This window comes from Oncorhynchus gorbuscha, linkage group LG05 (genome assembly GCF_021184085.1).
Source record: "Oncorhynchus gorbuscha isolate QuinsamMale2020 ecotype Even-year linkage group LG05, OgorEven_v1.0, whole genome shotgun sequence".
Classification (NCBI taxonomy): domain Eukaryota; kingdom Metazoa; phylum Chordata; class Actinopteri; order Salmoniformes; family Salmonidae; genus Oncorhynchus; species Oncorhynchus gorbuscha.
Genome location: NC_060177.1, coordinates 87,547,926 through 87,575,584, shown reverse-complemented (window position 1 = coordinate 87,575,584; position 27,659 = coordinate 87,547,926). Strand labels below are relative to the sequence as shown.

At 43.9% G+C, this 27,659-nt stretch overlaps 1 protein-coding gene across 1 annotated transcript; it reads right to left on the bottom strand.

Annotated features, from left to right (window-relative positions):
- Positions 1-3,671: 3,671 nt before the first annotated feature.
- Positions 3,672-26,831, bottom strand: oclnb (occludin b). The gene is given in 11 exon segments (XM_046351450.1): positions 3,672-4,270; positions 4,399-4,440; positions 6,046-6,217; positions 12,542-12,649; positions 13,556-13,671; positions 18,447-18,614; positions 19,168-19,521; positions 19,523-19,680; positions 19,683-19,819; positions 24,908-25,019; positions 26,657-26,831. Coding segments are annotated over 10 exon segments (1,407 nt in total). The 5' UTR covers positions 24,961-25,019; positions 26,657-26,831; the 3' UTR covers positions 3,672-4,171.
- Between the last annotated feature and the right edge of the window lie 828 nt (positions 26,832-27,659).

Below are 27,659 nucleotides of genomic sequence, written 5' to 3'. Positions count from 1 at the left end.
ATGTGGAGGTTAACCCAGGCCCTGCGTGTCCCCAGGCTCTCTCATTTGTTGACTTCTGTAACCGAAAAAGCCTTGATTTCATGCATGTTAACATCAGAAGCCTCCTCTCTAAATTTGTTTTACTCACTGCTTTAGCACACTCCGCCAACCATGATGTCCTTGCCGTGTCCGAATCCTGGTTTAGGAAGGCCACAAAATTTGGAGATTTACATCCCCCACTACAACATTTTCCATCAAGATAGAACAACCAAAGGGGGAGGAGTTGCAATCTACTGCAGAGATAGCTTGCAAAGTTCTGTCATACTTTCCAGGTCTATGCCCAAACAGTTTGAGCTTCTAATTTAAAAAAAATTTCTCTCACTGTTGCCTTCTGTTATAGACCCCCCCTTAGCTCCAAGCTGTGCCCTGGACACCATATATGAATTGATTGCCCCCCCCATCTATCTTCAGAGTTCGTTCTGTTAGGTGGCCTAAACTGGGATATGCTTTACACCCTGGCAGTCCTACAATCTAAGGTAGATGCCCTTAATCTCACACAAATTATCAAGGAACCCACCAGGTACAACCCTAAATCCGTAAACATGGGCACCCTCTTAGATATTATTCTGACCAACTTGCCCTCCAAATACACCTCTGCTGTTTTCGATCAGGATCTCAGCGATCACTGCCTGCATCCGCTATGGGTCCGCGGTCAAACGACCACCCCTCTTCACTGTTAAACACTCCCTAAAACACTTCTGTGAGCAGGCCTTTCTAATCGACCTGGCCCAGGTATCCTGGAAGGATATTGACCTCATCCCATCAGTAGAGGATGCCTGGTTGTTCTTTAAAAGTTGTTTCCTCACCATTTTAAATAAGCATGCCCCTTTCAAAAAATGTAGAACTAAGAACAGATATAGCCCTTGGTTCACTCCAGACCTGACTGCCCTCAACGAGCAAAAAACATCCTGTGGTGGACTGCACTAGCATCGAATAGTCCCCGCGTTATGCAACTTTTCAGGGAAGTCAGAAACGAATACACGCAGTCAGTCAGGAAAGCAAAGGCTAGATTTTTCAAACAGACATTTGCATCCTATAGCTCTAACTCCAAAACGTTTTGGGACACTGTAAAGTCCATGGAGAATAAGAGCACCTCCTCCCAGCTGCCCACTGCACTGAAGATAGGAAACACTGTCACCACTGATAAATCCACGATAATCAAGAATTTCAAGAAGCATTTCTCTACGGCTGGCCATGCTTTCCTCCTGGCTATTCCAACCCGCAGCTACTTGCCCAAGCCTCCCCAGCTTCTCCTTCACCCAAATCCAGATAGCAGATGTTCTTGAAAGAGCTGCAAACCCTGGACCCTTACAAATCAGCTGGCCTAGACAATCTGGACCCTCTCTTTCTAAAATTATCCGACGCCATTGTTGCAACCCCTATTACCAGTCTGTTCAACCTCTCTTTCGTATCGTCCGAGATCCCTAAAGATTGGAAAGCTGCAGCGGTCATCCCCCTCTTCAAAGGGGGAGACACTCTAGACCCAAACTGCAATAGACCTATATCCATCCTGCCCTGCATTTCTAAAGTCTTCGAAAGCCAAGTTAATAAATAGATCACTGACCATTTTGAATCCTACTGTACCGTCTCCCCTGTGCAATCCGGTTTCCGAGCTGTTTCCCTGATACACCTCTACGCAGACGACACCATTCTGTATACATCTGGCCCTTCATTGGACACTGTGTTACCAAACCTCCAAACGAGCTTCAATGGCATACAACACTCCTTCCGTCGCCTCCAACTGCTCTTAAATGCTAGTAAGACTAAATGCATGCTTTTCAACCGTTTGCTGCCCACACCCGCCCGCCCGCCCAACTAGCAACATTACTCTGGACGGTTCTAACTTAGAATATGTGGACAACTACAAAAACCTAGGTGTTTGGCTAGACTGTAAACTCTCCTTCTAGACTCAGTAAACATCTCCAATCCAAAATTAAATCTAGAATATTCTTCCTATTTCGCAGCAAAGCCTCCTTCACTCAAGCTGCCAAACATACCCTCGTAAAACTGACTATCCTACCGATCCTCGACTTTGGCGATGTCATTTACAAAATAGCCTCAAACACTCTACTCAACAAACTGGATGCAGTCTATCAGTGCATTCCATTTTGTCACAAAAGCCCCATATACCACCCACCACTGCGACCTGTATGCTCTCGTCTGCTGGCCCTCGCTACATATTTGTCGCCAGACCCACTGGCTCCAGGTCATCTATAAGTCTTTGCTAGGTAAAGCTCCGCCTTAACTCAGCTCACTGGTCACGATAACAACACCCACCCATAGCACGTGCTCCAGCAGGTATATCTCACTGGTCATCCTCAAATTGTCATTACTTCGCTACTATGGCCTATATATTGCCTTACCTCCTCACACCATTTGAACACTGTGTATAGACTTTCTTTTATTCTATTGTGTTATTGACTGTACGCTTGTTTATTCCATGTGTAACTCTGTGTTGTTTGTGTCGCACTGCTTTGCTTTATCTTTGCCAGGTCGCAGTTGTAAATGAGAACTTGTTCTCAACTAGCCCACCTGGTTAACTAAAATAATAAAAATATTTTTTGAAGCTGCAAATAAAGTGTTTTAAATTTTTATTAAATAACATTTACACAATAAATCCTACATTGTACATAATCACCATAGTAGTAGGTTACTTGCCTGCATCTCTGTATGAACAATATTTAACCTCAGACTATTGTTGAAGATGGACATCTTCAATACATCACAATGTTCACATTTAATTTTTTAACTAAACAGACAGAAATGTCTGAGAAAATTACAATTTAGATGAATGGCAAAACATTTTCGGAAATTCACAAAAAGATATAGTTACGAAAAAGGGAAAACATCGTTAATTTGCTTACTATACAGTGGACGGTGCTTACTAGACATCCGGTGCCCAGATGTCAGTAAAAGACCGCTACAAAATGAATTTGTAAAAGCCGATTAAAAAAAAACCGTACAATTCCATAAGGACACACCGGGTATTTATTTTTTTATAGATAAAATATTTTATTTGGATACAGGAGCATCCCCTGAGAACCTTTGTTAATACAAAAATGTACAAACATGTAAAAAAAAACGTTCATTGGCCATGTCATGTATCTATACCCTAGAGGGCGCTCTAATAACCTTTAGCATCTTGCGCCATCCATCATTCCCCAACTGTTAACCTAACGTAGCAGGTTTAAAATAAACGCCTGAAACTAGATCCCATAAATATTGTTTATAAAAAATGTAAAAAAACTGTCTGGGGAGGTTCTCTTCTGTAATGTTCAATCAATCCAGTAAATGTGGAGGAGTTAAGATGGCTGGTCACCTTGTTCATGTCCAAAAGCTGAAGTCGAGTCACAGGCTCTTTCCAAAACCGGAACATCCGATTGTTGGAGACTCGGGCACAGGCTACATATTAGAGGTATTATCATAGCCGCTGGAAGTAGTTTGGGGGTGGGGTTGCTGCGACGACAGGGGGAGTGTATATGGAGTGTCTATATGTCGGTCCGCTAATACAGGCCCAATGCACTGCTTTTGTGGGGGGAAAAATGTACCAAATGTATTTGAGTGTTTACCAGCATTTTTAACTTGAGTCTGATAATTATCTGTACAAAACAGGTCATTTTAAAATACTTGTGGAATATTTTTTTTAAAACTTTATTGATATGTTTTCCATTTTCTTGAAATACTTTGCAACTTATTTGTATGTGAAAATTGAAATGGTCTATTCATTCCTTTTCCATGTTAATAAACACTCTTATCCAGAGCAACTTACAGTAGTGAGTGCACAGATTTTTGTACTGGTCCTCTGTGGGAATCGAACCCTAGCATAGCAAGCACCATGCTCTATCAACTGAGCCACATCATCAGGATTTTTCAGGGGGTGCGGCAGCATCCCTACTTCCCGCGGCTGTGGGTACAATCCTGGGGCTGGGGGGGACTCAACATCAATCTAACTTCAATAAGAAAATAAAACAACATTCAGAGAATTCTCCCTCTTAAAAAAGTTAATATGCCTTCACATTGAAAAAAAGCCTTCTCTGGGTCCCTCTCCCATTATGGTCTTCCTTCTTTTGAGGCCAGTTTCCTGGACAGACAAGGGTGGAGTCTGCTCTGGACTGGGGTTGGTGGTCAGGGTTCAGGGTCTGCGGTCATACTCGCTGACCTTCCTCTTGATGTGAGACAGCTTGGCCTTCAGATGCTTGCACCTCTTCTTCTTCAGCTGATAGTCTGAGGACTGTGGAGAGAAGTGGAGGTTAACTTTTTTTTTAAACATGTTGAAACCTACTGTGGTTGGGTTGGTTGAATCAAATTCTCACAAAAAAATTTACTCAAAAAAGGTAATAGTGGTGTAGTGGGACATACCTTCTTCATATTCTTCATCCGGGTGTACTTATCCATAGCATCCTGTTTTAAGGATAGAAGAAAAAACACAATTAGCGTCACACTTTCTTATAGCCTACAGCAGAGTAGGGGTAATCAACCTGCTGGTTTTCTGTTCTAGCTGATAATTGCACACACCTAGTGTCCCAGGTCTAAATCGGTCCCTGAGTAAAGGGGAACCACGAAAAAAATACTGTGGAACTGGTTGAGGTCCTGAGTTGAGTGAAGGGCCAACATCGGGTGTCAAACCCATTCCACAAAGGGCCGAGTGTCCGCGGATTTGTCTTTTCCTTTCAATTAAGACCTAGACAACAAGGTGACCTTTATTCATCAATCAATTACAAGGGTGGAGCGGGGCCCTCCGTGGAATGAGTTTGACACATATGGTCTACATGATGAGATTATTATGGACAGAAAGAGCGAGATTATTTGTATTTCTCAATCGGCAGCCAATCATCGATCATCAAGTCACCAGAATGAGACCCTCAATAATTATTGAAAAGGAGCATCAAGCTCATCACCTTGCACTTTCACCACCCTGTGGAGAGTTCATTTATTTCATATGTAGCCTAATAAACTGCAGGCCTTCCTGACGAGTTGTAGTGGGAGGACACACAACATGTCATCCCCGCATGACTCCCAAGTTTACCTCAATATTATGGTTATATATCAAGATTTGGGCGTAAAAGCGTTTCCACCGACATTTCTCGCGTAATTAATTTTACTGACAGAAAGATCCCACCTTGGCTCGTGTATTTTGTTTTGTCGACATTTGAAAAGTTTACCGACAAACTGTTCTGTTTCCATCAGGCCTGTCATGACATTTCTGTTTATCTGACATGTACTCTTATATAAAAAAAAAGGTTGGATGGAAACCTGGTTACTGTAGGAGTTACATCATTATATCCAGGTGTTTTTAAATCGACACAACCTGGTTACTGTAGGAGTTACATCATTATATCCAGGTGTTTTTAAATCGACACAAGCTGGTTACTGTAGGAGTTACATCATTATATCCAGGTGTTTTTAATCGACAACCTGGTTACATCATTATATCCAGGTGTTTTTAAATCGACACAACCTGGTTAATGTAGGAGTTACATCATTATATCCAGGTGTTTTTAATCGACAACCTGGTTACATCATTATATCCAGGTGTTTTTAAATCAACACAACCTGGTTACTGTAGGAGTTACATCATTATATCCAGGTGTTTTTAAATGGTTACATCATTATATCCAGGTGTTTTTAAATCGACACAAGCTGGTTACTGTAGGAGTTACATCATTATATCCAGGTGTTTCTAAATCAACACAACCTGGTTACTGTAGGAGTTACAACATTATATCCAGGTGTTTTTAAATCGACACAACCTGGTTACAGAGAAATGCACCTCGCAGGAAATTGTCAAATCTATTTTCTATGCAAACTTTCTAAAATGTCGTCAAAAAATAAATAAATCACTGGACAAGTTAATGGAAACATAGCTATTGACACACACAAAATGTCACAAAATAAATAAATCACTGGACAAGTTACTGGAAACATACACACACACACACACACACACACACTAATAGAACGAGAACATTAAATATAACATTTATATAGTATCTCTAAAGTCCTCACCAGGAACTGTGGGCTGCCCTCTGGTTGTCTGTCCAGTTCCTTGTCCAGGTCAGCCAGGCCCATGTTGAGGTCATCCAGCTCAGCCTGCAGCTCTTTGTACTCAAGATGGTCCCGGTCAAACTCCCTCTTGTAGTCCAGACGCTCCTGCTCATTCATGATGGCAGAGAACTCGCTGAGAGACAGGATGGATAGAGTGAGTTATATATATATATATATACATACACATACACATACACATACACACACACACACACACACACACAGTATATATATATATATATATATATTCCCTTATATCCATCAAAGATAAGAGAGTGAAAAGGAAACTCAAGTTACACACACACACACACACACACACACAGTATATACACAGTATATATATACACGGTATTATACCCCTTCCCTTAGTGAGTTTCCATCCATCAAAGATAAGAGAGTGAAAAGGAAACTCAAGTTAATGTCTAACTTTCTATCCACAAATACCTCTAAAATCCCCTTCCAAAACTTCTATACACCAGACCTGGGACACCTCTAGTTTTAACTACAGACCTGGGACACCTCTAGTTTTAACTACAGACCTGGGACACCTCTAGTTTTAACTACAGACCTGGGACACCTCTAGTTTTAACTACAGACCTGGGACACCTCTAGTTTTAACTACAGACAACTGGGACACCTCTAGTTTTAACTACAGACCTGGGACACCTCTAGTTTTAACTACAGACCTGGGACACCTCTAGTTTTAACTACAGACCTGGGACACCTCTAGTTTTAACTACAGACCTGGGACACCTCTAGTTTTAACTACAGACCTGGGACACCTCTAGTTTTAACTACAGACCTGGGACACCTCTAGTTTTAACTACAGACCTGGGACAACTCTAGTTTTAACTACAGACCTGGGACACCTCTAGTTTTAACTACAGACCTGGGACACCTCTAGTTTTAACTACAGACCTGGGACAACTCTAGTTTTAACTACAGACCTGGGACAACTCTAGTTAACTCTGCTTTGTGGAAAGTCACTTTTTTCCAGGGGAACAAATTGTAATTTGAGATTACGACAACTCTTTGAATACAGATCCACAAAAATTATTACTTTTCAAAACTACTTCAATACAGAGCTCAGAAAGTGACTATTTTTGTAAACTATTTGAATACAGATCAAAGAAAGCAGCTACTTAAAAAAATATATTTGAATACAGATCTTAGGAAGTGACTACTTTTCTGAAACTATTGGATTGGCTGCCTTCATCTAATAGTATTTCCTAAATAGTACATACTATTTCAATATATCCACAATATTAGAAGTTTCGTTTAAAAAAAAAACGCTATATACACACCAAATTCCTTTGTTTCATCAGAAATTATTGCTTATGTGTGTGTTAAATATTGCTGTTCTGATTTTTAATTCATAGATGTGTATTAAAATTGGTTGTTGCAAAAAACTCTATACAGTGGGGCAAAGAAGTATTTAGTCAGCCACCAATTGTTTAAAAATCCTACAATGTGATTTTCTGGATTTATTTTTCTCATTTTGTCTGTCATAGTTGAAGTGTACCTATGATGAAAATTACAGGCCTCTCATCTTTTTAAGTGGGAGAACTTGCACAATTGGTAGCTGACTAAACTTTTTTGCCCCACTGTATATCCATTGTTTAGCTGAAATGGAAAGTTGGTATCCTGTGGATTTGACTGATCTGTGGTTGTCTCACTGCACTAACTGTGAGTCGCGCTGGATAGGAGCATCTGCTAAATTAATACAATGTCACATGTAAATATTTTACATACAGATCTCATTACTGTATTGATTATTATTATTTGTTTTACAATATTGATGTCAGAAATGTATAATTTGTAGTTCTTTATTTTTTTTAAATAGTTACATTTGAGTGTAAAACCTATCGGCGCTATGTGTTTCTCTGAGAGGGAGGTGGATATATAAACAACATGATTGTCTCTCTAAAATGTGATATATTTCAAACAAATACATGTCTGTCATTGAACAACTCCGTTCCACGATTAGAAATGGCACAAGAGAAAACACAACAATCTCGAAGTTATTTAAACAATAAAAGCAAATTTAACAAAAATTCTGAAAATGGATGTACAATATAACGTTTTGGAATTAAACTTAATTTGATCTGAACATTCTGTAACTATCCATTCTCCTGACAGTCCATAATCAAGTCAAACCAATGATAGTCTGTACAGAGAAGTATAAATAAGTTGTGATGCTCAACTACTGTATGACTCAACATGCCACTGAAAGCTGTAATACATTTTGTTGATAGCTGAAAAATACTACAGAGTAATTCAAAGCCATTTGCAAACAGTTGGACGCTTAGCAAAAAAACTACTTTGAACGTCTTTGTCCATCAGAGGCCACGTGTTCTTGTTTCAAAACACTCAGTTATAACATATTTAAAGGGATAGTTTACTACAAATAAAAAACGAACATGATTTTCCAACTACCTTGAGCTGTAGTTGATTCAAGATGGCAGTTTTTGGATATTTATTTTCCTTTCGACACTTAATAGCTATATTTTGTTACGGTTATCATTCTCAATAACACTAAACTTCCCTTGCGCCTATGTGTTAAAACTACATATTATTAGCATGTTGTCACATGATACTTTGGTAATTGCATATCAATGAGCTGAGAGTTTGAGCTGACGTTCCTTATTCGTTCCTTATTCCACATACGCAAGAACTCCATCGTTATGCAAATATAAAGCAATTTACCGAGTCCGATGCAACAATTATGTTGCTATGGTAATGATCAGAGTTACTACGCGTCTATAAGAACTTGATGTGAAGTGTTACTGTATTATCTTATGTTTCACTCATTATGAACAATATATTGTGGTCCTGTGATCAGTTGAAGCATGGCGCTTACTGGGTATGGGTATCTTATGTTTATGCACACATGACTGTATGAAATGGCATATATTATTATTATTATTATTATTATATTAGTTAGTCATTTTGAAGCTGCAAAAGTGGTCTACTCTAATGTTGATGTGATTCCATGTCCCTCATGTGTTTCATTCTAGGCTATATATTCTATTAAGATTCACATCTGAGAGCCCTCCAGACCATGTGCTAATGATCATATATTTAGACTAATTCAACTAACTGTTGTAGTTTTTGCTTCATCAAATAAATATTAATTTGTATATATCCAAATATGATTTTATTTAACCTTTGTGTAACTAGGCAAGTCAGTTAAGAACACATTCTTATTTACAGTGACGGCCTACCCCGGCCAAAACCAGACAACGTGGGGCCAATTGTACGCCGCCCAATGGAACTCCCATTCACAGCTGGATGTGATGCCCCCTGGATTCGAACCAGGGACTTGCACTGAGATGCAGTGACCTTAGACCGCTGCGCCACTCAGGAGCCCCATTGACCCAGGGGTCTGAATACTTATGTAAATGAGATATTTCTGTATTTAAATTTTCAATGCATTTGCAAACATTTCTAAAAACATGTTTCCACTTCATCATTATGGTTTATTTTATGTAGACGAGGAGGCGAAAAAAACATATTTTTAATCCATTTTGAATTCAGGTTGTAACCTGACAAAAAGTAAAAGGGTTTGAATCCTTTCTGAAGGCACCGTATATATTATATGGAACTTTATCAAACGTAACTTTAATCTCACGTACTGAGCCAGGAAATGTGGTTACTTTGCAATAAAGTGAATAGTCTTTTCTTTTCCATTCGCTTTGGCAGACAACGGTGCCAGAGAGAGAGAGAGAGACAACGGTGCCAGAGAGAGAGAGAGAGAGAGAGAGAGAGAGAGAGAGCCAGAGAGAGAGAGAGAGAGAGACAGAGAGACAACGGTGCCAGAGAGAGAGAGAGAGAGAGAGAGAGAGAGAGAGAGAGAGACAACGGTGCCAGAGAGAGAGAAAGAGAGAGAGAGAGAGAGAGAGAGAGACAGAGAGAGAGAGACAACGGTGCCAGAGAGAGAGAGAGAGAGAGAGAGAGAGAGAGAGAGAGAGAGAGAGAGAGACAAGAGAGAGAGAGAGAGAGAGAGAGAGAGAGACAATGGTGCCAGAGAGAGAGAGACAGAGAGAGAGAGAGACAGAGACAGAGAGAGAGACAGAGAGAGAGAGAGAGACAACGGTGCCAGAGAGAGAGAGAGAGAGACAATGGTGCCAGAGAGAGAGAGAGAGAGAGAGAGAGAGAGAGAGAGAGAGACAATGGTGCCAGAGAGAGAGAGAGAGAGAGAGAGAGACAATGGTGCCAGAGAGAGAGAGAGAGAGAGAGAGAGAGAGACAATGGTGCCAGAGAGAGAGAGACAATGGTGCCAGAGAGAGAGAGAGAGAGAGAGAGACAATGGTGCCAGAGAGAGAGAGAGAGAGAGAGAGACAACGGTGCCAGAGCGAGAGAGAGAGAGACAACGGTGCCAGAGCGAGAGAGAGAGAGACAACGGTGCCAGAGAGAGAGAGAGAGACAACGGTGCCAGAGAGAGAGAGAGAGAGACAACGGTGCCAGAGAGAGAGAGAGAGAGACAACGGTGCCAGAGAGAGAGAGAGAGACAACGGTGCCAGAGAGAGAGAGAGAGACAACGGTGCCAGAGAGAGAGAGAGAGAGAGAGAGAGAGAGAGATGGTGCCAGAGAGAGAGAGAGAGAGAGAGAGAGAGAGAGAGAGAGAGAGAGACAATGGTGCCAGAGAGAGAGAGACAATGGTGCCAGAGAGAGAGAGAGAGAGAGAGAGAGAGAGACAATGGTGCCAGAGAGAGAGAGAGAGAGAGAGACAACGGTGCCAGAGAGAGAGAGAGACAACGGTGCCAGAGAGAGAGAGAGAGACAACGGTGCCAGAGAGAGAGAGAGAGAGACAACGGTGCCAGAGAGAGCCAGAGAGAGAGAGAGAGAGAGAGAGAGAGAACTGTGCCAGAGAGAGAGAGAGAGAGAGAGAGAGAGAGAGAGAGAGAGAGAGAGAGAGAGAGACAACGGTGCCAGAGAGAGAGAGAGAGAGACAACGGTGCCAGAGAGAGAGAGAGAGAGAGAGAGAGACAACGGTGCCAGAGAGAGAGAGAGAGAGAGAGAGAGACAACGGTGCCAGAGAGAGAGAGAGAGAGAGACAACGGTGCCAGAGAGAGAGAGACAACGGTGCCAGAGAGAGAGAGAGAGAGAGAGAGAGAGAGAGAGAGACAACGGTGCCAGAGAGAGACAACGGTGCCAGAGAGAGAGAGAGAGAGACAGAGACAGAGACAGAGAGAGAGAGAGAGAGAGAGACAATGGTGCCAGAGAGAGAGAGAGAGAGACAATGGTGCCAGAGAGAGAGAGAGAGAGAGAGAGAGAGAGAGAGACAACGGTGCCAGAGAGAGAGAGAGAGAGAGAGAGACAACGGTGCCAGAGAGAGAGAGAGAGACAGAGACAGAGACAGAGAGAGACAGAGAGAGACAGAGCGAGAGAGAGACAGAGAGAGAGAGAGAGAGAGAGAGAGCAACGGTGCCAGAGAGAGAGAGAGAGAGAGAGAGAGAGAGAGAGAGAGAGAGAGAGACAACGGTGCCAGAGAGAGAGAGAGAGAGACAGAGACAGAGAGAGAGACAACGGTGCCAGAGAGACAGAGACAGAGACAGAGACAGAGACAGAGAGAGAGAGAGAGAGAGAGAGAGAGAGAGAGAGAGAGAGAGAGAGAGAGAGAGAGAGAGAGAGAGAGAGAGAGAGGCTCTAACTGTTATTTTAACCCCACTTATAGATACCTGAATTCCTATTTCTGTCCTCTGACAGTCTTTCTCGACCCTCTTGGTCATGTTAGCCTCTCGTCTGAGACCTGCCACTAAAACATGCAGACTCTCCTTCACTTCAGCCGACGTGAGGAAAACATTTAAACGTGTTAACCCTCGCAAGGCTGCAGGCCCAGACGGCATCCCCAGCCGCGCCCTCAGAGCATGCGCAGACCAGCTGGCTGGTGTGTTTACGGACATATTCAATCAATCCCCATCCCAGTCTGTTGTTCCCACATGCTTCAAGAGGGCCACCATTGTCCCTGTTCCCAAGAAAGCTAAAGTAACTGAGCTAAACGACTACCGCCCAGTAGCACTCACTTCCGTCATCATGAAGTGCTTTGAGAGACTAGTCAAGGACCATATAATTTGCTTACCGCCCAAATAGGTCCACAGACGATGCAATCTCAACCACACTGCACACTGCCCTAATCCATCTGGACAAGAGGAATACCTATGTGAGAATGCTGTTCATCGACTACAGATCGGCATTTAACACCATAGTGCCCTCCAAGCTCGTCATCAAGCTCGAGACCCTTTTCGGTTACTAGTCCAACGCTCTAACCACTAGGCTACCCTGCCGCCCCAATGAATACAGTTTATTAGGATCTCTTTCAGACCCTGATTCTACTGTCATTCTAGCCTGATCCCAGATCTGTTAAGTATGGCAAACTGTTCAGGATTTGGCTATACTTTACAAAACAGATCTGAAAGCAGGCAACTTTCATTCCACCAGTCGTCCCTCCACTCACGAGTTAAAGTCGATCTCGTCCAGATCCTCTCCTCCTGATTCTGCACCAGTGTCGTAGTCCCTCAGCTTGCTCTTCAGTCCTCCCAACGAACTTGTTATGTCTGAGCTCCTGAAAAAAAAATATATATTATTCAATAATACACCTTGTTACATATAACCTAAATATCATCACTATTTATTCTAATAAACTCCATTTGAATGGAATCAGTAAAACTGTGTATTAAGAGGACTGTATAGCACTAGAATCTGTCTTCTCATAACAGAAGTGTTTGTTTTTCTCTGAAACAAGCTCATCCTGATCGAGTGATGTCAGGATGACGGCGTCACACAAAACCTCAAATCATCCGGCAACAAGATTGAACCAAAGAACACATTCCCAACATTCTACCAACTTCTGGTAAGTGCATAAAAAGCCACAGCATTCAACCAGGAAATATACTTTCTTATTTCCAGTTCTAACGTGACAAATGGAACAACTAATTCATGACTATGTCATGAGTTCATTCGGCATGGTAAATACACCAAGTATATTGGGGTGGCAGACCACCATCGATGGTGGAAAAAGGGAATTTGACGTGCTTCTTCATTTATCTAAGTATGTTATAACGTAGCTATAGCTTAATGGTCTTCCCTTGCCAAAATAATGTCTTGAGTAACACTTCTTTGTGTTGAGGAAATACTTTCTCTTTGCCAGGTGAAAACATGCGGGTGAAACAACCCAAAACAAACATAGCCCTTTAACTTTCGCCAAGGAAACTAAATGGTTATTCTACTGAGAGATGTCTGTGGACAGGCAAGGTCAGCTTTGGGTCTTCCCCCACTAATGGTTATGGTTAGGATTAGCTGACCACAGATTCTTTAAAAAAAAAGTTAATTTAATTCAAATGTGCAGCAGAGCATTGTTCCAGCTCATACCTATGGGGTCGGCCCTTACCAACTTCAGGTTCTCATTGAAATACATTTCTCTGGATCAGTTTTTGACACTGCAAAAATCTCAGTGTGAAGGTGACCTTACCCAGGCAGATACAGAGGTCTGTGGTCTGGCAGCTGGTCCAGGAAGTTCCTGGAGCCCCCCACCTTGTCATTGTATTCATTCACCAGAGTGTCCGGCTGACCAGACACGTTATTCACCTACAGGAAGACACCGGGATCAATAAAGTTTATTCAATTGAATTCAATACAGAGAGGAGGTCAAGAGTCAGGCATCATATTGAGACAGAGGGCAACAAACAGCCACTAATGTAAAACCTTCACACAGCGTGTGTTTAAATAACACACACCACAGGTTGGTAAGAACAAAAGGCTCAAGAGCATTCCAATCATCCAGGAACAGAGGTATAAACACAATTACCTGAAAACATTATGCATATCGTCAATGTAAACATCATGTTTATGAAATTCCTGAATAAACTTCTACTCATAATTTCAGGCCATGCCTTTAAAGCATGTCATGTCAATGATGAACCAACTTGTCGACTGAAGAAACCTTTGAGATCAGACTTATGATCCAACCAAACCAGTCTTTAGTTCAACGTCGATGGCCTGACAACTACAGTACCAGATCGTCTTCATTAAAACACATATGGCATGGTGTTGAACGGTGTCTCATGTTGACTTTGTGCCTAGGCTACCAGGTATGGCTGTAGCCCATGTATGTGCAGTTTGCCTAGTTTTATAGCTGCACCAAGTCTATTAAGTTGCTATGGCAACAACGCATTGAATCCGAATCTTTTGTGAATCCAACAACGCATTGAATCCGAATCTTTTGTGAATCCAATAGCTTTAGGGTTGCTAAAGTGGTTTTGCTTGTATGGTTACTTGGAGGTTGTCGTAAGGTTTCCCCCTCCTCTCACATATTACTCAGAGGTGTGGTTGTCGCTGTGAGGTAAATAGTGTGGTTGACTGAGCGCTCTCATCCGGGACCGACCAGTTCCTCCACTTCCCCCCCTCCAGCCTTCACAGCCTAAATAACACAGATGATTTGATCACAACAAGATACAGGGAGGAACACTAGGACAACACCTCATAGCCAATCACAACTGCTCCTTGTACTACATGATCAGAATGCTATTTTAAGAACCAATTCTTCACCATGACATCGCTACAAACGAGACTAATGTCTTGGGAGGCAACTCCCAGAAACTGGACTTGAAACTCCCCCCCCCCCTCCCTCTGCACCTGACAACACATACCTATACACTTCATCTGTCCTAAAGCACCTGTGGTGAAAGATATGCTTCTGCTGTGACAGTCTGGTTAGATAAACACACACAGACGGACAGGGGGGATGGGGACCGGAGCCCAGATCAGCACTCGACTACTTCTCCCAAAACGCTTTGAACACTGGTCCTGTAGCACAGATACAGTGTGCCATTATTGTTGTTGCTGTGAGGTAAAATGGTGTGGCAGTCTGAGCGCTCCCACACAGGACCGACCGGTTTCTCCACTTCTCACTCCATCCTCCACAGCCCAAACACCACAGATACAATCACAACCAGAGACGGGAAGAAACCCTGGGACAACAGCTTATAGCCAATCACAGTCGAAACACTAAATATGCGCAAACCATATCTGTCAAGTTTCCAGTTGTAATAAAAAAACAATGCTTTGTCCATTTTGAAACATAAAAAGCACCTTTCTTTTAGAATGTTATTTTTGAGGGTGACTGCACTTCCTGTTCAGGCCTCGTTTTTAGATTTGATTCATTAAGAAATGCTAGCTGCCATGACTGAATTCAAACTTGAGTTGATTTCGGGGTGTGCCTTGATGTGGATGTCTCTTATGCGTTTCGCAGTTGGGAAGAGTTATCCAAATCATTTAGCCAATTAGATTCATCTGGCTGGTTTGTCGTTGTTGTTTTGACGTTGGGTTGCTCATCTCTGGGGATAGTTTGGGGACCGTCAATAAAGAACAAATGTAAAACGGGATCATAATATTTTCTTGTTCCACGTCTTTTAGTCGTCTCGTTAAAGTTGGTTTGACGTTAAGTCATTGAAAGTGTTTTGCTATGAACCTTTTAGAAATATGGTCCCATGTACATTGTGTAAATGTACTGATGGTCCCCAACTAGCCCCATACGGATATCGAATGGCAAACCAAATTGACCATGGGGCATTTACGATCGTTCCGAATTGAGGATTAGTTTGGTGCTGCCAGCTGTGGGCAGGATTGGAATAAACCCCAACCCACTGACAACTGTTGCAGTACCCTTCATTCTGTGACATACCATCGTTTCCCCATCATCACGCAAATCCCTGACTTACTTTACGACCAAAATTATCCTATATTACACTCTGCAGTTAATTTTGCCACTAGAATAAATGTTTCATATGAAGTTGTAGTTGTCACATGCGTCGTAGTCAACAGGTTTAGACTAACAGTTAAATGCTTAGAACTTATGGGTCCTTTTCCAACAATGCAGAGTTAAAGAGAAGATTGTTTTAAATTATATTGTGACAAGGAATAAATAGAAACAGTGAATAAAAATATCATGGATATATATATATATATATATATATATATAGAGAGAGAGAGTGGAACATAGGCCATTTTCATAGGCCATTTTATCGATGCAACATAGGCCATTTTCAAAACAAGAAGTGGCTTTTTAGGGGCAGTCGCTCTTTATCAACCAACTCTTTACCATGACATAGCTACAAATGAGACTAGTGCCCTGGGAAGCAACTCCCAGAAACTGGACTTGAAACTCCCCCCCCCCTCCCTCTGCACCTGACACAACACATACCTATACACTTCATCTGTCCTAAAGCACCTGTGGTGAAAGATATGCTTCTGCTGCGACTGTCTGGTTAGATAAACACACACAGACGGACGGGGGGGATGGGGACCGGAGCCCAGATCAGCACTCGACTACTTCTCCCAAAACGCTTTGAACACTGGCCCTGTAGCAGATACAGTGCCATCAGTATTCATACACCTGGACCTTTTCCACATTTTGTTGTGTTAAAAGGTGGGATTAAAATGGATTGAATATTCATTTTTTTTGTCAACAATCTACAGAAAATACTCATGTCAAAGTGGAAGAAAAATTATAACATTTGTAAAATATTGATGAAAAATAAAACAATAATATCGCTTGATTACGTAAGTATTCAACCCCCTGAGTCAATACATTTTAGAATCACCTTTGGCAGCGATTACAGCTGTGTCTTTTTGGAAAAGTCTAAGATTTTCACACTGGGATTGTACAATATTTGCACAATATTCTTTAAAAAATTCTAGACGCTCTTTCAAGTTGGATATTGATCGTTGCTAGACAGCCACTTTCAAGTCGTGCCATAGATTTTCAAGCAGATTTAAGTCAAAACTGTAACTAGGCCACTCAGGAACATTCAAAGTCATCTTGGTCACTCCAGTGTAAATCTGGCCTTGTGTTTTTGGTTATTGTCCTGCTAAAAGGTAAACTTGTCTCCCAGTGTCTGTTGGAAAGCAGACAACCAGATGTTCCTCTAGGATTTTGCCTGTGCTTTGCTCTATTCCGTTTATTTTTTATCGTAAAAAAACTCCTTAGTCCTTGCCGATGACAAGCATACCCATAACATGATGCAGCCACCACCAAATATGAATAGTGGCACTCAGTGATGTGTTGGATTTTCCCCAAACATAATGCTTTGTATTCAGTACATTGTGATCATTTCTTTGCCACATTTTTTTGCAGTTACACTTTAGTGCCTCGTGAAAACAGGATGCATGTTTTGGAGTATTTGTATTCTGTACATGCTTCCTTTTCACTCCGCCATTTAGGTTAGTATTGTGGAATAGCTACAATGTTGTTGATCCATCCTCAGTTCCCCCATCAAAGCCATTAAACTCGAACTGTTTCATAGTCACCATTGGCCTCATTGTGAAATCCCTGAGCGGTTTCCTTCCTCTCCGGCAACTGAGTTAGGAAGGACGCCTGTATCTTTGTAGTGACTGGCTGTATTGATACACCATCCAAAGTGTAATAATGTCACCAGGCTCAAAGGGTTAGTCAATGTCTGCTTTTTTCTCTTTTTTTTAACCCATCTACCAATAGATGCCCTTCTTTGTAGTCATTGGAAAACCTCCCTGGTCTTTGTGGTTGAATCTGTGTTTGAAATTCACTGCTCGACTGAGGGACCTTACAGACAATTGTATGTGTTGGGGTACAGAGATGAGGTAGTCATTCATAAATACTGTTAAACACGATTATTGCACACAGAGTGAGTCCATGCAACTTATTATTTTATTTATTTATTTTTTATTTTACCTTTTATTTAACTAGGCAAGTCAGTTAAGAACAAATTCTTATTTTCAATGACGGCCTAGGAACAGTGGGTTAACTGCCTGTTCAGGGGCAGAAGGACAGATTTGTACCTTGTCAGCTCGGGGATTTGTACTCACAACCTTCCGGTTACTAGGGACTTGTTAAGCACATTTTTACTCCTGAACTTATTTAGGCTTATCATAACAAAGGGGTTAAATACTTATTAACTCAAGACATTTTTGCTTTTTAATGTAATTAATTTGTAAAACCATGATTCCACTTTGACATTATGGGGTATTGTGTGTAGCCCAGTGGCACAAAAATCACAATTGAATCCATTTTAAATTCAGGCTGTAACACAACAAAATGTGGAAAAAGTCAAGGGGTGTGAATACTTTCTTTAGGACAATGTTCCATTACTTTATACTGTCACTGTGAGAGTTAATTCCATTGAATTTTTGTCATGTTGTCACACACACAATTAGCCGTGGATGTACACTAGTAGAATGCAGTTTCCCTGGTAACCATGGAAGTAGTTAAAATGTTTTATGTACATCAAATCATCACAGATTACATTGACTTTACAGTCAGTCCCTGTCCTTGTTTTAACAGCACACACACCTCTGTAAACATCCCCTATCTGGAAACACACACTCACCCACTCTCCGATGGTGTGTGTGCGCAGGCTGTTGCTGATAACCTTGGTCTCCTCCCAGAGGATTCTGTCTGGGCCCCAACGTCTGATCTTCTGACGCGTCTTCACAGCAAACACCAGCAGGATGATCAGACCCACGAATACCAAGATTCCCAGGATGATGGCTATGACCTAAAGAGAGAAGGGGAGAGAGACATTGTAAACAAGATGGTTATGACCTATAGAGAGAAGGGGAGAGAGACATTGTAAACAAGATGGTTATGACCTATAGAGAGAAGGGGAGAGAGACATTGTAAACAAGATGGTTATGACCTATAGAGAGAAGGGGAGAGAGACATTGTAAACAAGATGGTTATGACCTATAGAGAGAAGGGGAGAGAGACATTGTAAACAAGATGGTTATGACCTATAGAGAGAAGGGGAGAGACATTGTAAACAAGATGGCTATGACCTGGGACAGAGAGGAGGGTCAGTAGGTTAGCATGTTCCACACAGGAAGGATAATGCGCCAGGGTGAAACGTGTTATCGGCGATAGGGAGTCTTTAGCTAATAGCTCTGTCTAAGCACATCTCTGACACAATCTGACAGGAGCACCTGCTGGATCTCTAACAGAGACAGGAAAATGTCCCATAGGCTAGCAGAGATGCAGCACTAAATGACCCCCTCCTGAGGTTCCACCACGCCATAATGGTAGAGGTACTGGTTGATGAAGATAGTACCTACCTCCTGAGGTTCCACCACGCAGTAATGGTAGAGGTACTGGTTGATGAAGATGCCCTGGGCTTGGTTCTGATTCTGGTACTGGGAACACAGCTGTATGATCTGGTTGTAGTAGACGGACCCTGAGGACTGGGCTGTGGGGTTCACTGCCACCAGGTAGACTATAGTAGCGATGATCATTAGTATCGCCAAGATGGCCGACACGATGATGGCCCCCAGGTAGAACTTTGGCGAGCGGGACGCGTTCCGCCGCGACACCACTAGGATGAAGATGATGAGCACGGCGATGAAGGTGATGGCTGCTATGGCAATGATGAAGCCCTGCCAGGGGGTCTCTGGTTCCCGCTGATTCTCCGGTACTGGGAACACAGCTGTATGATCTGCCACCGTTGTAGCTCCCACCGTATCCTCCGCCGCCGATGCCCATCCCGCCTCCGATGCCCCCGCTCATTCCCATCATGCTCATGTCGTAGTCCCAGGCGAGCGTAGACGCCACGCAGGCGAAGATCGCTACATGATGATGATGATGATGGAGATGATCTTCATCACCCCCGGAGGAGAGGTCCAGCGGTAGAAGTGGAGGAGCTCCTCCTCTGGGTAGAAAGAGTAGGCTGGGTTGGAGACATGCTCGCTATGCTTGTGCCTGTGTTCATGGCTGGGGGAAAAAGGAGGGGAAGGAGAGGACAGAGAAGAAGAGGAGGAGAGGACAGAGAAGAAGAGGAGGAGAGGAGGAGAGGACAGAGAAGAAGAGGAGGAGAGGACAGAGGAGGAGAGGACAGAGGAGGAGAGGACAGAGGAGGAGAGGACAGAGAAGAAGAGGAGGAGAGGACAGAGAAGAGGAGGAGAGGACAGAGAAGAAGAGGAGGAGAGGACAGAGAAGAAGAGGAGGAGAGGACAGAGAAGAAGAGGAGGAGAGGACAGAGGAGGAGAGGACAGAGAAGGAGGCAGAGAAGAAGAGGAGGAGAGGAGGAGAGGACAGAGAAGAAGAGGAGGAGAGGACAGAGGAGGAGAGGACAGAGAAGGAGAGGAGGAGAGGACAGAGAAGGAGAGGACAGAGAAGAAGAGGAGGAGAGGACAGAGAAGAAGAGGAGGAGAGGAGGAGAGGACAGAGAAGAAGAGGAGGAGAGGACAGAGGAGGAGAGGACAGAGAAGGAGAGGAGGAGAGGAGGAGAGGACAGAGAAGAAGAGGAGGAGAGGACAGAGAAGAAGAGGAGGAGAGGACAGAGAAGAAGAGGAGGAGAGGACAGAGGAGGAGAGGACAGAGAAGGAGAGGAGGAGAGGACAGAGAAGAAGAGGAGGAGAGGAGGAGAGGACAGAGAAGAAGAGGAGGAGAGGACAGAGGAGGAGAGGACAGAGAAGGAGAGGAGGAGAGGACAGAGAAGGAGAGGACAGAGAAGAAGAGGAGGAGAGGACAGAGAAGAGGAGGAGAGGACAGAGAAGAAGAGGAGGAGAGGACAGAGAAGAGGAGGAGAGGACAGAGAAGAAGAGGGGGAGAGGAGGAGAGGACAGAGAAGAAGAGGGGGAGAGGAGGAGAGGACAGAGAAGAAGAAGGGGAGAGGAGGAGAGGACAGAGAAGAGGAGGAGAGGACAGAGAAGAAGAGGAGGAGAGGAGGAGGACAGAGAAGAAGAGGGGGAGAGGAGGAGAGGACAGAGAAGAAGAGGGGGAGAGGACAGAGAAGAAGAGGAGGAGAGGAGGAGAGGACAGAGAAGAAGAGGAGGAGAGGACAGAGGAGGAGAGGACAGAGAAGGAGAGGAGGAGAGGACAGAGAAGGAGAGGACAGAGAAGAAGAGGAGGAGAGGACAGAGAAGAGGAGGAGAGGACAGAGAAGAAGAGGAGGAGAGGACAGAGAAGAGGAGGAGAGGACAGAGAAGAAGAGGAGGAGAGGACAGAGAAGAAGAGGAGGAGAGGACAGAGAAGAAGAGGAGGAGAGGACAGAGAAGAAGAGGGGGAGAGGAGGAGAGGACAGAGAAGAAGAGGGGGAGAGGACAGAGAAGAAGAGGAGGAGAGGAGGAGAGGACAGAGAAGAAGAGGAGGAGAGGACAGAGAAGAGGAGGAGAGGACAGAGAAGAAGAGGAGGAGAGGACAGAGAAGGAGAGGACAGAGAAGAAGAGGAGGAGAGGACAGAGAAGAGGAGGAGAGGACAGAGAAGAAGAGGAGGAGAGGACAGAGAAGAGGAGGAGAGGACAGAGAAGAAGAGGGGGAGAGGAGGAGAGGACAGAGAAGGAGAGGACAGAGAAGAAGAGGAGGAGAGGACAGAGAAGAGGAGGAGAGGACAGAGAAGGAGAGGAGGAGAGGACAGAGAAGAAGAGGGGGAGAGGAGGAGAGGACAGAGAAGGAGAGGACAGAGAAGAAGAGGAGGAGAGGACAGAGAAGAGGAGGAGAGGACAGAGAAGAAGAGGAGGAGAGGACAGAGAAGAGGAGGAGAGGACAGAGAAGAGGAGGAGAGGACAGAGAAGAAGAGGGGGAGAGGAGGAGAGGACAGAGAAGAAGAGGGGGAGAGGACAGAGAAGAAGAGGAGGAGAGGACAGAGGAGGAGAGGACAGAGAAGGAGAGGAGGAGAGGACAGAGAAGGAGAGGACAGAGAAGAAGAGGAGGAGAGGACAGAGAAGAGGAGGAGAGGACAGAGAAGAAGAGGAGGAGAGGACAGAGAAGAGGAGGAGAGGACAGAGAAGAAGAGGAGGAGAGGACAGAGAAGAAGAGGAGGAGAGGACAGAGAAGAGAGAGGAGGAGAGGACAGAGAGAGGACAGAGAAGGAGAGGAGGAGGACAGAGAAGAAGAGAGGAGGAGGAGAGGACAGAGAAGAAGAGGAGGAGAGGACAGAGAAGAAGAGGAGAGAGGACAGAGGAGGAGAGACAGAGAAGGAGAGGAGGAGAGGACAGAGAAGAAGAGGAGGAGGAGGAGAGGACAGAGAAGAAGAGGAGGAGAGGACAGAGGAGGAGAGGACAGAGAAGGAGAGGAGGAGAGGACAGAGAAGGAGAGGAGAGAAGAAGAGGAGGAGAGGACAGAAGAAGAGGAGGAGAGGAGGAGAGGACAGAGAAGAAGAGGAGGAGAGGAGAGAGGAGGAGGACAGAGAAGGAGAGGAGGAGAGGAGGAGAGGACAGAGAAGAGAGGAGGAGAGGACAGAGAAGAAGAGGAGGAGAGGACAGAGAAGAAGAGGAGGAGAGGACAGAGGAGGAGAGGACAGAGAAGGAGAGGAGGAGGGACAGAGAAGAAGAGAGGAGAGGAGGAGAGGACAGAGAAGAAGAGGAGGAGAGGACAGAGGAGGAGAGGACAGAGAAGGAGAGGAGGAGAGGACAGAGAAGGAGAGGACAGAGAAGAAGAGGAGGAGAGGACAGAGAAGAGGAGGAGAGGACAGAGAAGAAGAGGAGGAGAGGACAGAGAAGAGGAGGAGAGGACAGAGAAGAAGAGGGGGAGAGGAGGAGAGGACAGAGAAGAAGAGGGGGAGAGGAGGAGAGGACAGAGAAGAGGAGGAGAGGACAGAGAAGAAGAGGAGGAGAGGAGGAGGACAGAGAAGAAGAGGGGAGAGGAGGAGAGGACAGAGAAGAAGAGGAGGGAGAGGACAGAGAAGAAGAGGAGGAGGAGGAGGAGAGGACAGAGAAGAAGAGGAGGAGAGGACAGAGGAGGAGAGGACAGAGAAGGAGAGGAGGAGAGGACAGAGGGAGAGGACAGAGAAGAAGAGGAGGAGAGGACAGAGAAGAGGAGGAGAGGACAGAGAAGAAGAGGAGGAGAGGACAGAGAAGAGGAGGAGAGGACAGAGAAGAAGAGGAGGAGAGGACAGAGAAGAAGAGGAGGAGAGGACAGAGAAGAGGAGGAGGACAGAGAAGAAGAGGAGGAGAGGAGGAGAGGACAGAGAAGAAGAGAGAGGACAGAGAAGAAGAGGAGGAGAGGAGGAGAGGACAGAGAAGAAGAGGAGGAGAGGACAGAGAAGAGGAGGAGAGGACAGAAGAAGAGGAGGAGAGGACAGAGAAGGAGAGGACAGAGAAGAGAGGAGGAGACAGAGAAGAGGAGGAGAGGACAGAGAAGAAGAGGAGGAGAGGACAGGAGAAGAGGAGGAGAGGACAGAGAAGAAGAGGGGGAGAGGAGGAGAGGACAGAGAAGGAGAGGACAGAGAAGAAGAGGAGGAGAGGACAGAGAAGAGGAGGAGAGACAGAGAAGGAGAGGAGGAGAGGACAGAGAAGAAGAGGGGGAGAGGAGGAGAGGACAGAGAAGGAGAGGACAGAGAAGAAGAGAGGAGAGGACAGAGAAGAGGAGGAGGACAGAGAAGAAGAGGAGGAGAGGACAGAGAAGAGGAGGAGAGGACAGAGAAGAGGAGGAGAGGACAGAGAAGAAGAGGGGGAGAGGAGGAGGGACAGAGAAGAAGAAGGGGGAGAGGACAGAGAAGAAGAGGAGGAGGGACAGAGGAGGAGAGGACAGAGAAGGAGAGGAGGAGAGGACAGAGAAGGAGAGGACAGAGAAGAAGAGGAGGAGAGGACAGAGAAGAGGAGGAGAGGACAGAGAAGAAGAGGAGGAGAGGACAGAGAAGAGGAGGAGAGGACAGAGAAGAAGAGGAGGAGAGGACAGAGAAGAAGAGGAGGAGAGGACAGAGAAGAGGAGGAGAGGACAGAGAAGAAGAGGGGGAGAGGAGGAGAGGACAGAGAAGAAGAGGGGGAGAGGACAGAGAAGAAGAGGAGGAGAGGACAGAGAAGAGGAGGAGAGGACAGAGAAGAAGAGGAGGAGAGAGACAGAGAAGGAGAGGACAGAGAAGAAGAGGAGGAGAGGACAGAGAAGAGGAGGAGACAGAGAAGAAGAGGAGGAGGACAGAGAAGAGGAGGAGAGGACAGAGAAGAAGAGGGGGAGAGGAGGAGAGGACAGAGAAGGAGAGGACAGAGAAGAAGAGGAGGAGAGGACAGAGAAGAGGAGGAGAGGACAGAGAAGGAGAGGAGGAGGGACAGAGAAGGAGAGGAGGAGAGGACAGAGAAGGAGAGGACAGAGAAGGAGGAGGAGACAGAGAAGAGGAGGAGAGGACAGAGAAGAAGAGGAGGAGAGGACAGAGAAGAGGAGGAGAGGACAGAGAAGAAGAGGTGGAGAGGACAGAGAAGAGGAGGAGAGGACAGAGAAGAAGAGGAGGAGAGGACAGAGAAGAAGAGGAGGAGGACAGAGAAGAAGAGGAGGAGAGGACAGAGAAGAGGAGGAGAGGACAGAGAAGAATAGGAGAGGACAGAGAGAGGAGGAGAGGACAGAGAAGGACAGAGAAGAAGAGGAGGAGAGGACAGAGAGAGGAGGAGAGGACAGAGAAGAGGGAGGAGAGGACAGAGGAGGGGGAGAGGACAGGACAGAGAAGGAGGGACAGAGAAGAAGAGGAGGAGAGGACAGAGAAGAAGAGGGGGAGAGGACAGAGAAGGAGAGGAGGAGAGGACAGAGAAGAGGAGGAGAGGACAGAGAAGGAGAGGAGGAGAGCGATGAGGGGAGGAGATGTTAGAGGGGTGGACATATAAAATGTATTACTCCTATTAACTTGCAAAGATGGGTAGGTTTTTAGGTGGGTTGTAGGGGATGATAGGGTGGGGTGGAAGAGTATGGTGGTATGAATGATCTGATGGAGGAGAACGACAGGTGGGTTGTATATATTAAATGTAGAGGGATGCTGGGGGTAAGTGAGGTGGGAGAAGAGTGAGATGGGATGAGGACATAGGATGAGTGTAGATAGATGGGTGAAGAGTTGTGTGGGATGAGGACATAGGATGAGAGAGAAGGTGGACTTACCGTCTGCTGCCGGGATGGTAGGAAGGAGAGGTGCGTTTGTTGTGAGAGGGCATACTGGGATCCTCTGGTCCACCTAGGTCTCAACTCTTCACTTTATCCAGTCACTGCTGCACTATTTAAAAAATAAAATATAAATCACTTTAGCAAATACAACAAAAACAGTACAGTAAAAATAAAGTAAATAAAGTCAAATAATAAAGTAAAAATAATCAGGTTGTTTTTCCGGTTATTGGAAGCCAGTTACCTGCAAATTAGTTACAGTATGTTACTGTTAATTTCCAAATAAAATGTGGTTTAACAGTAGATAATTTTTTTTTAAGTTTTAATTTTTTTATATCGAGATCAGGACACCCCAAATATTATATTTAAGCTTTTCCTAAAGAAGAATCATCTAAACCCTGGAACAAACACTTGAACATACAGAATGTATGCACACATGACTGTAAGTCGCTTTGGATAAAAGCGTCTGCTAAATGGCATATATATATATATATATATATACTGACTACGCAAACATCTACCACATAGTAAGTAGGCCCTTCTGCAACCTAATAGAGGTGAAGAGCACAGCAGCAATACCATGTTCTCCTCATGTTGTCTTTCTTTCCAGAAACTAGCCCGAGAGACTAAAGGAGCCTAACGTTACTCCTTATAGTCCATGTTCTGTTCGGAGCCAAATACTCGTTCTAAACGTGAATCGATTCTCAATTGCGGCACAGTTCTATAAACATAAATTCCTATACTTTCACAGCAAATCAAAATAAATGCGAAATAGACACTTAATGTACATAGTTCTAATTGGTTGTAACGCAGCTGCAACCGACAGTGTTTTTCAGGGACAACGCGTTTGTGACAGCCGTTTCCACACAGGTGTTCAGAGACGCAGATAGCTAGTTAGCACAGGTTGTCCACTCTGTCTTCCATCTGGTTTCCGTAAACAAGCGCTGTGACATGGAAATGTGGCGGTGTGGAAACAGAAACGCTAATCCTAGCAAGATGTGTATCAATTTAACCTTTTTTGTCTTTCGAAAATAATGTATTGCTGCTACGAAATATAAGGTTCTTATGGTTCCAAAACCGTACTGCACGTGACGCGTGTTCATGTTTTGATTGAGCGTCCGAGCTCTTAAAAAAACTATCTTACAGAAAATGCAATTGTCCAATGATTGTGTGTGTAATGTAATAACAGACTCATGATCAAGGGATAATCCTGACCTACAGAATTGCTTGGTATTATAACAGGCTGGAGTTGGGTGCCGTTATACAATAGTTGTGTATTATAGGCTATACTTAGAATGAATTTCCCTGATATTTTTGAATACTGGGGGGGGATCATAAAACAATGTCATTATTTGAATTGAATTAGATTGCAATAAAAATAACTTGATGAATGAGGGGGGAAAAGTACCTTTTTTTGTGTTTTTTTACACCTCAGTTTGTAAATCGTAGGAAAGAATTATCTGTGTGTATAGCAAACGCCCCAAATATCAACACAGTCGAGGGACGTTTTTAAATGTGATTCTACAGAATAAAATATGTACATGATCCAGTTCAACTTCAATCATGCCCGCAATGGTAGCCTACTCTCCAGCTTTGCGACAAAATAAACATTTATCTAAAATTCACAGACCAGCAAAAATACACCACATGATTGAAAATTCAAGAAACATTTAATTTGGTTGACCTACATGGTAAATTACAGATGAATATAGCACCAAAAGTTTCAAAAAACATTTACGGCAAACTCACCTGTTCCGAGGAGAATCTGCGTTTCTTTTGATAATGCTGAAACTCGTATGCTGTTGTCGAACACGCCTATACACGTCACCGATCAAAACTGCGTGCAGGTCGCTCGCTCTCTCTCTTGATTATGACAGTCGTTAGTTGTCTCCTCCTTGTCACTCCCCTATGCAGAACAGGTTACTATTGTGAAGGAAAACTAACCTGTCTGTGCCTCCAATCTTTGTTTGAAATGTCTGACATTCCTTATAGACTAGTCTTCCTTTTTGGTCTAATTGTCACCAACATCGAATACACAAAAACATGTAGTAGATCAAGAACAAATTGACGGTGGAAGAGTTTAGGTACATTTGGACACACAAAATCATTGTTGTTTGTCACCCATGTGTTTATTAATCAATCATGGATAAAACGGGATCCAGCTAATATTGAAACGTTGGGTCAGAATGTTCGCTGACAGAGTATGTGATACAGAAGTAGATAGACTCTGTTTCCTTGACATCTGTTAACTTCCTGGTCTTTAATATGTGACAAGGCAACATTAACAGACAAGTCAGAGACATGACGTCTAATAATTTCCCCAACTTTTTAAGTTTCACAAGATTGAGGGATTTATACAATTGTAACAGTTCAATTTTTTAAAATATAACGAAATAAGGATTTTTTTCCACCCCATTTACATTTGTGAATATAATATTTGTCCAAGAGAATAATAATGCTAATAAAATAGTTATGATAGATCGGAATTACAAGGATAAACATCATGCCATTTAACATCATCAAAGGTTAACATAGGTAATAGACACAAGCATCTATGGATTTCAATCCATAGTTTACTAGAATGGCGACATGGGAAGAAAAAAAATGCTCTACAGATTCTGGAACAAAAAACACCAGGCATTTTGTCAAAATTAAATCTTTTGTGCAAGAAATCATTAACAGGTTAGATGGAAGGAAATATTTTAAAATTAGTTTCTTTAACTTTTGGGATAACTGGATAAAAGGTTGTCGC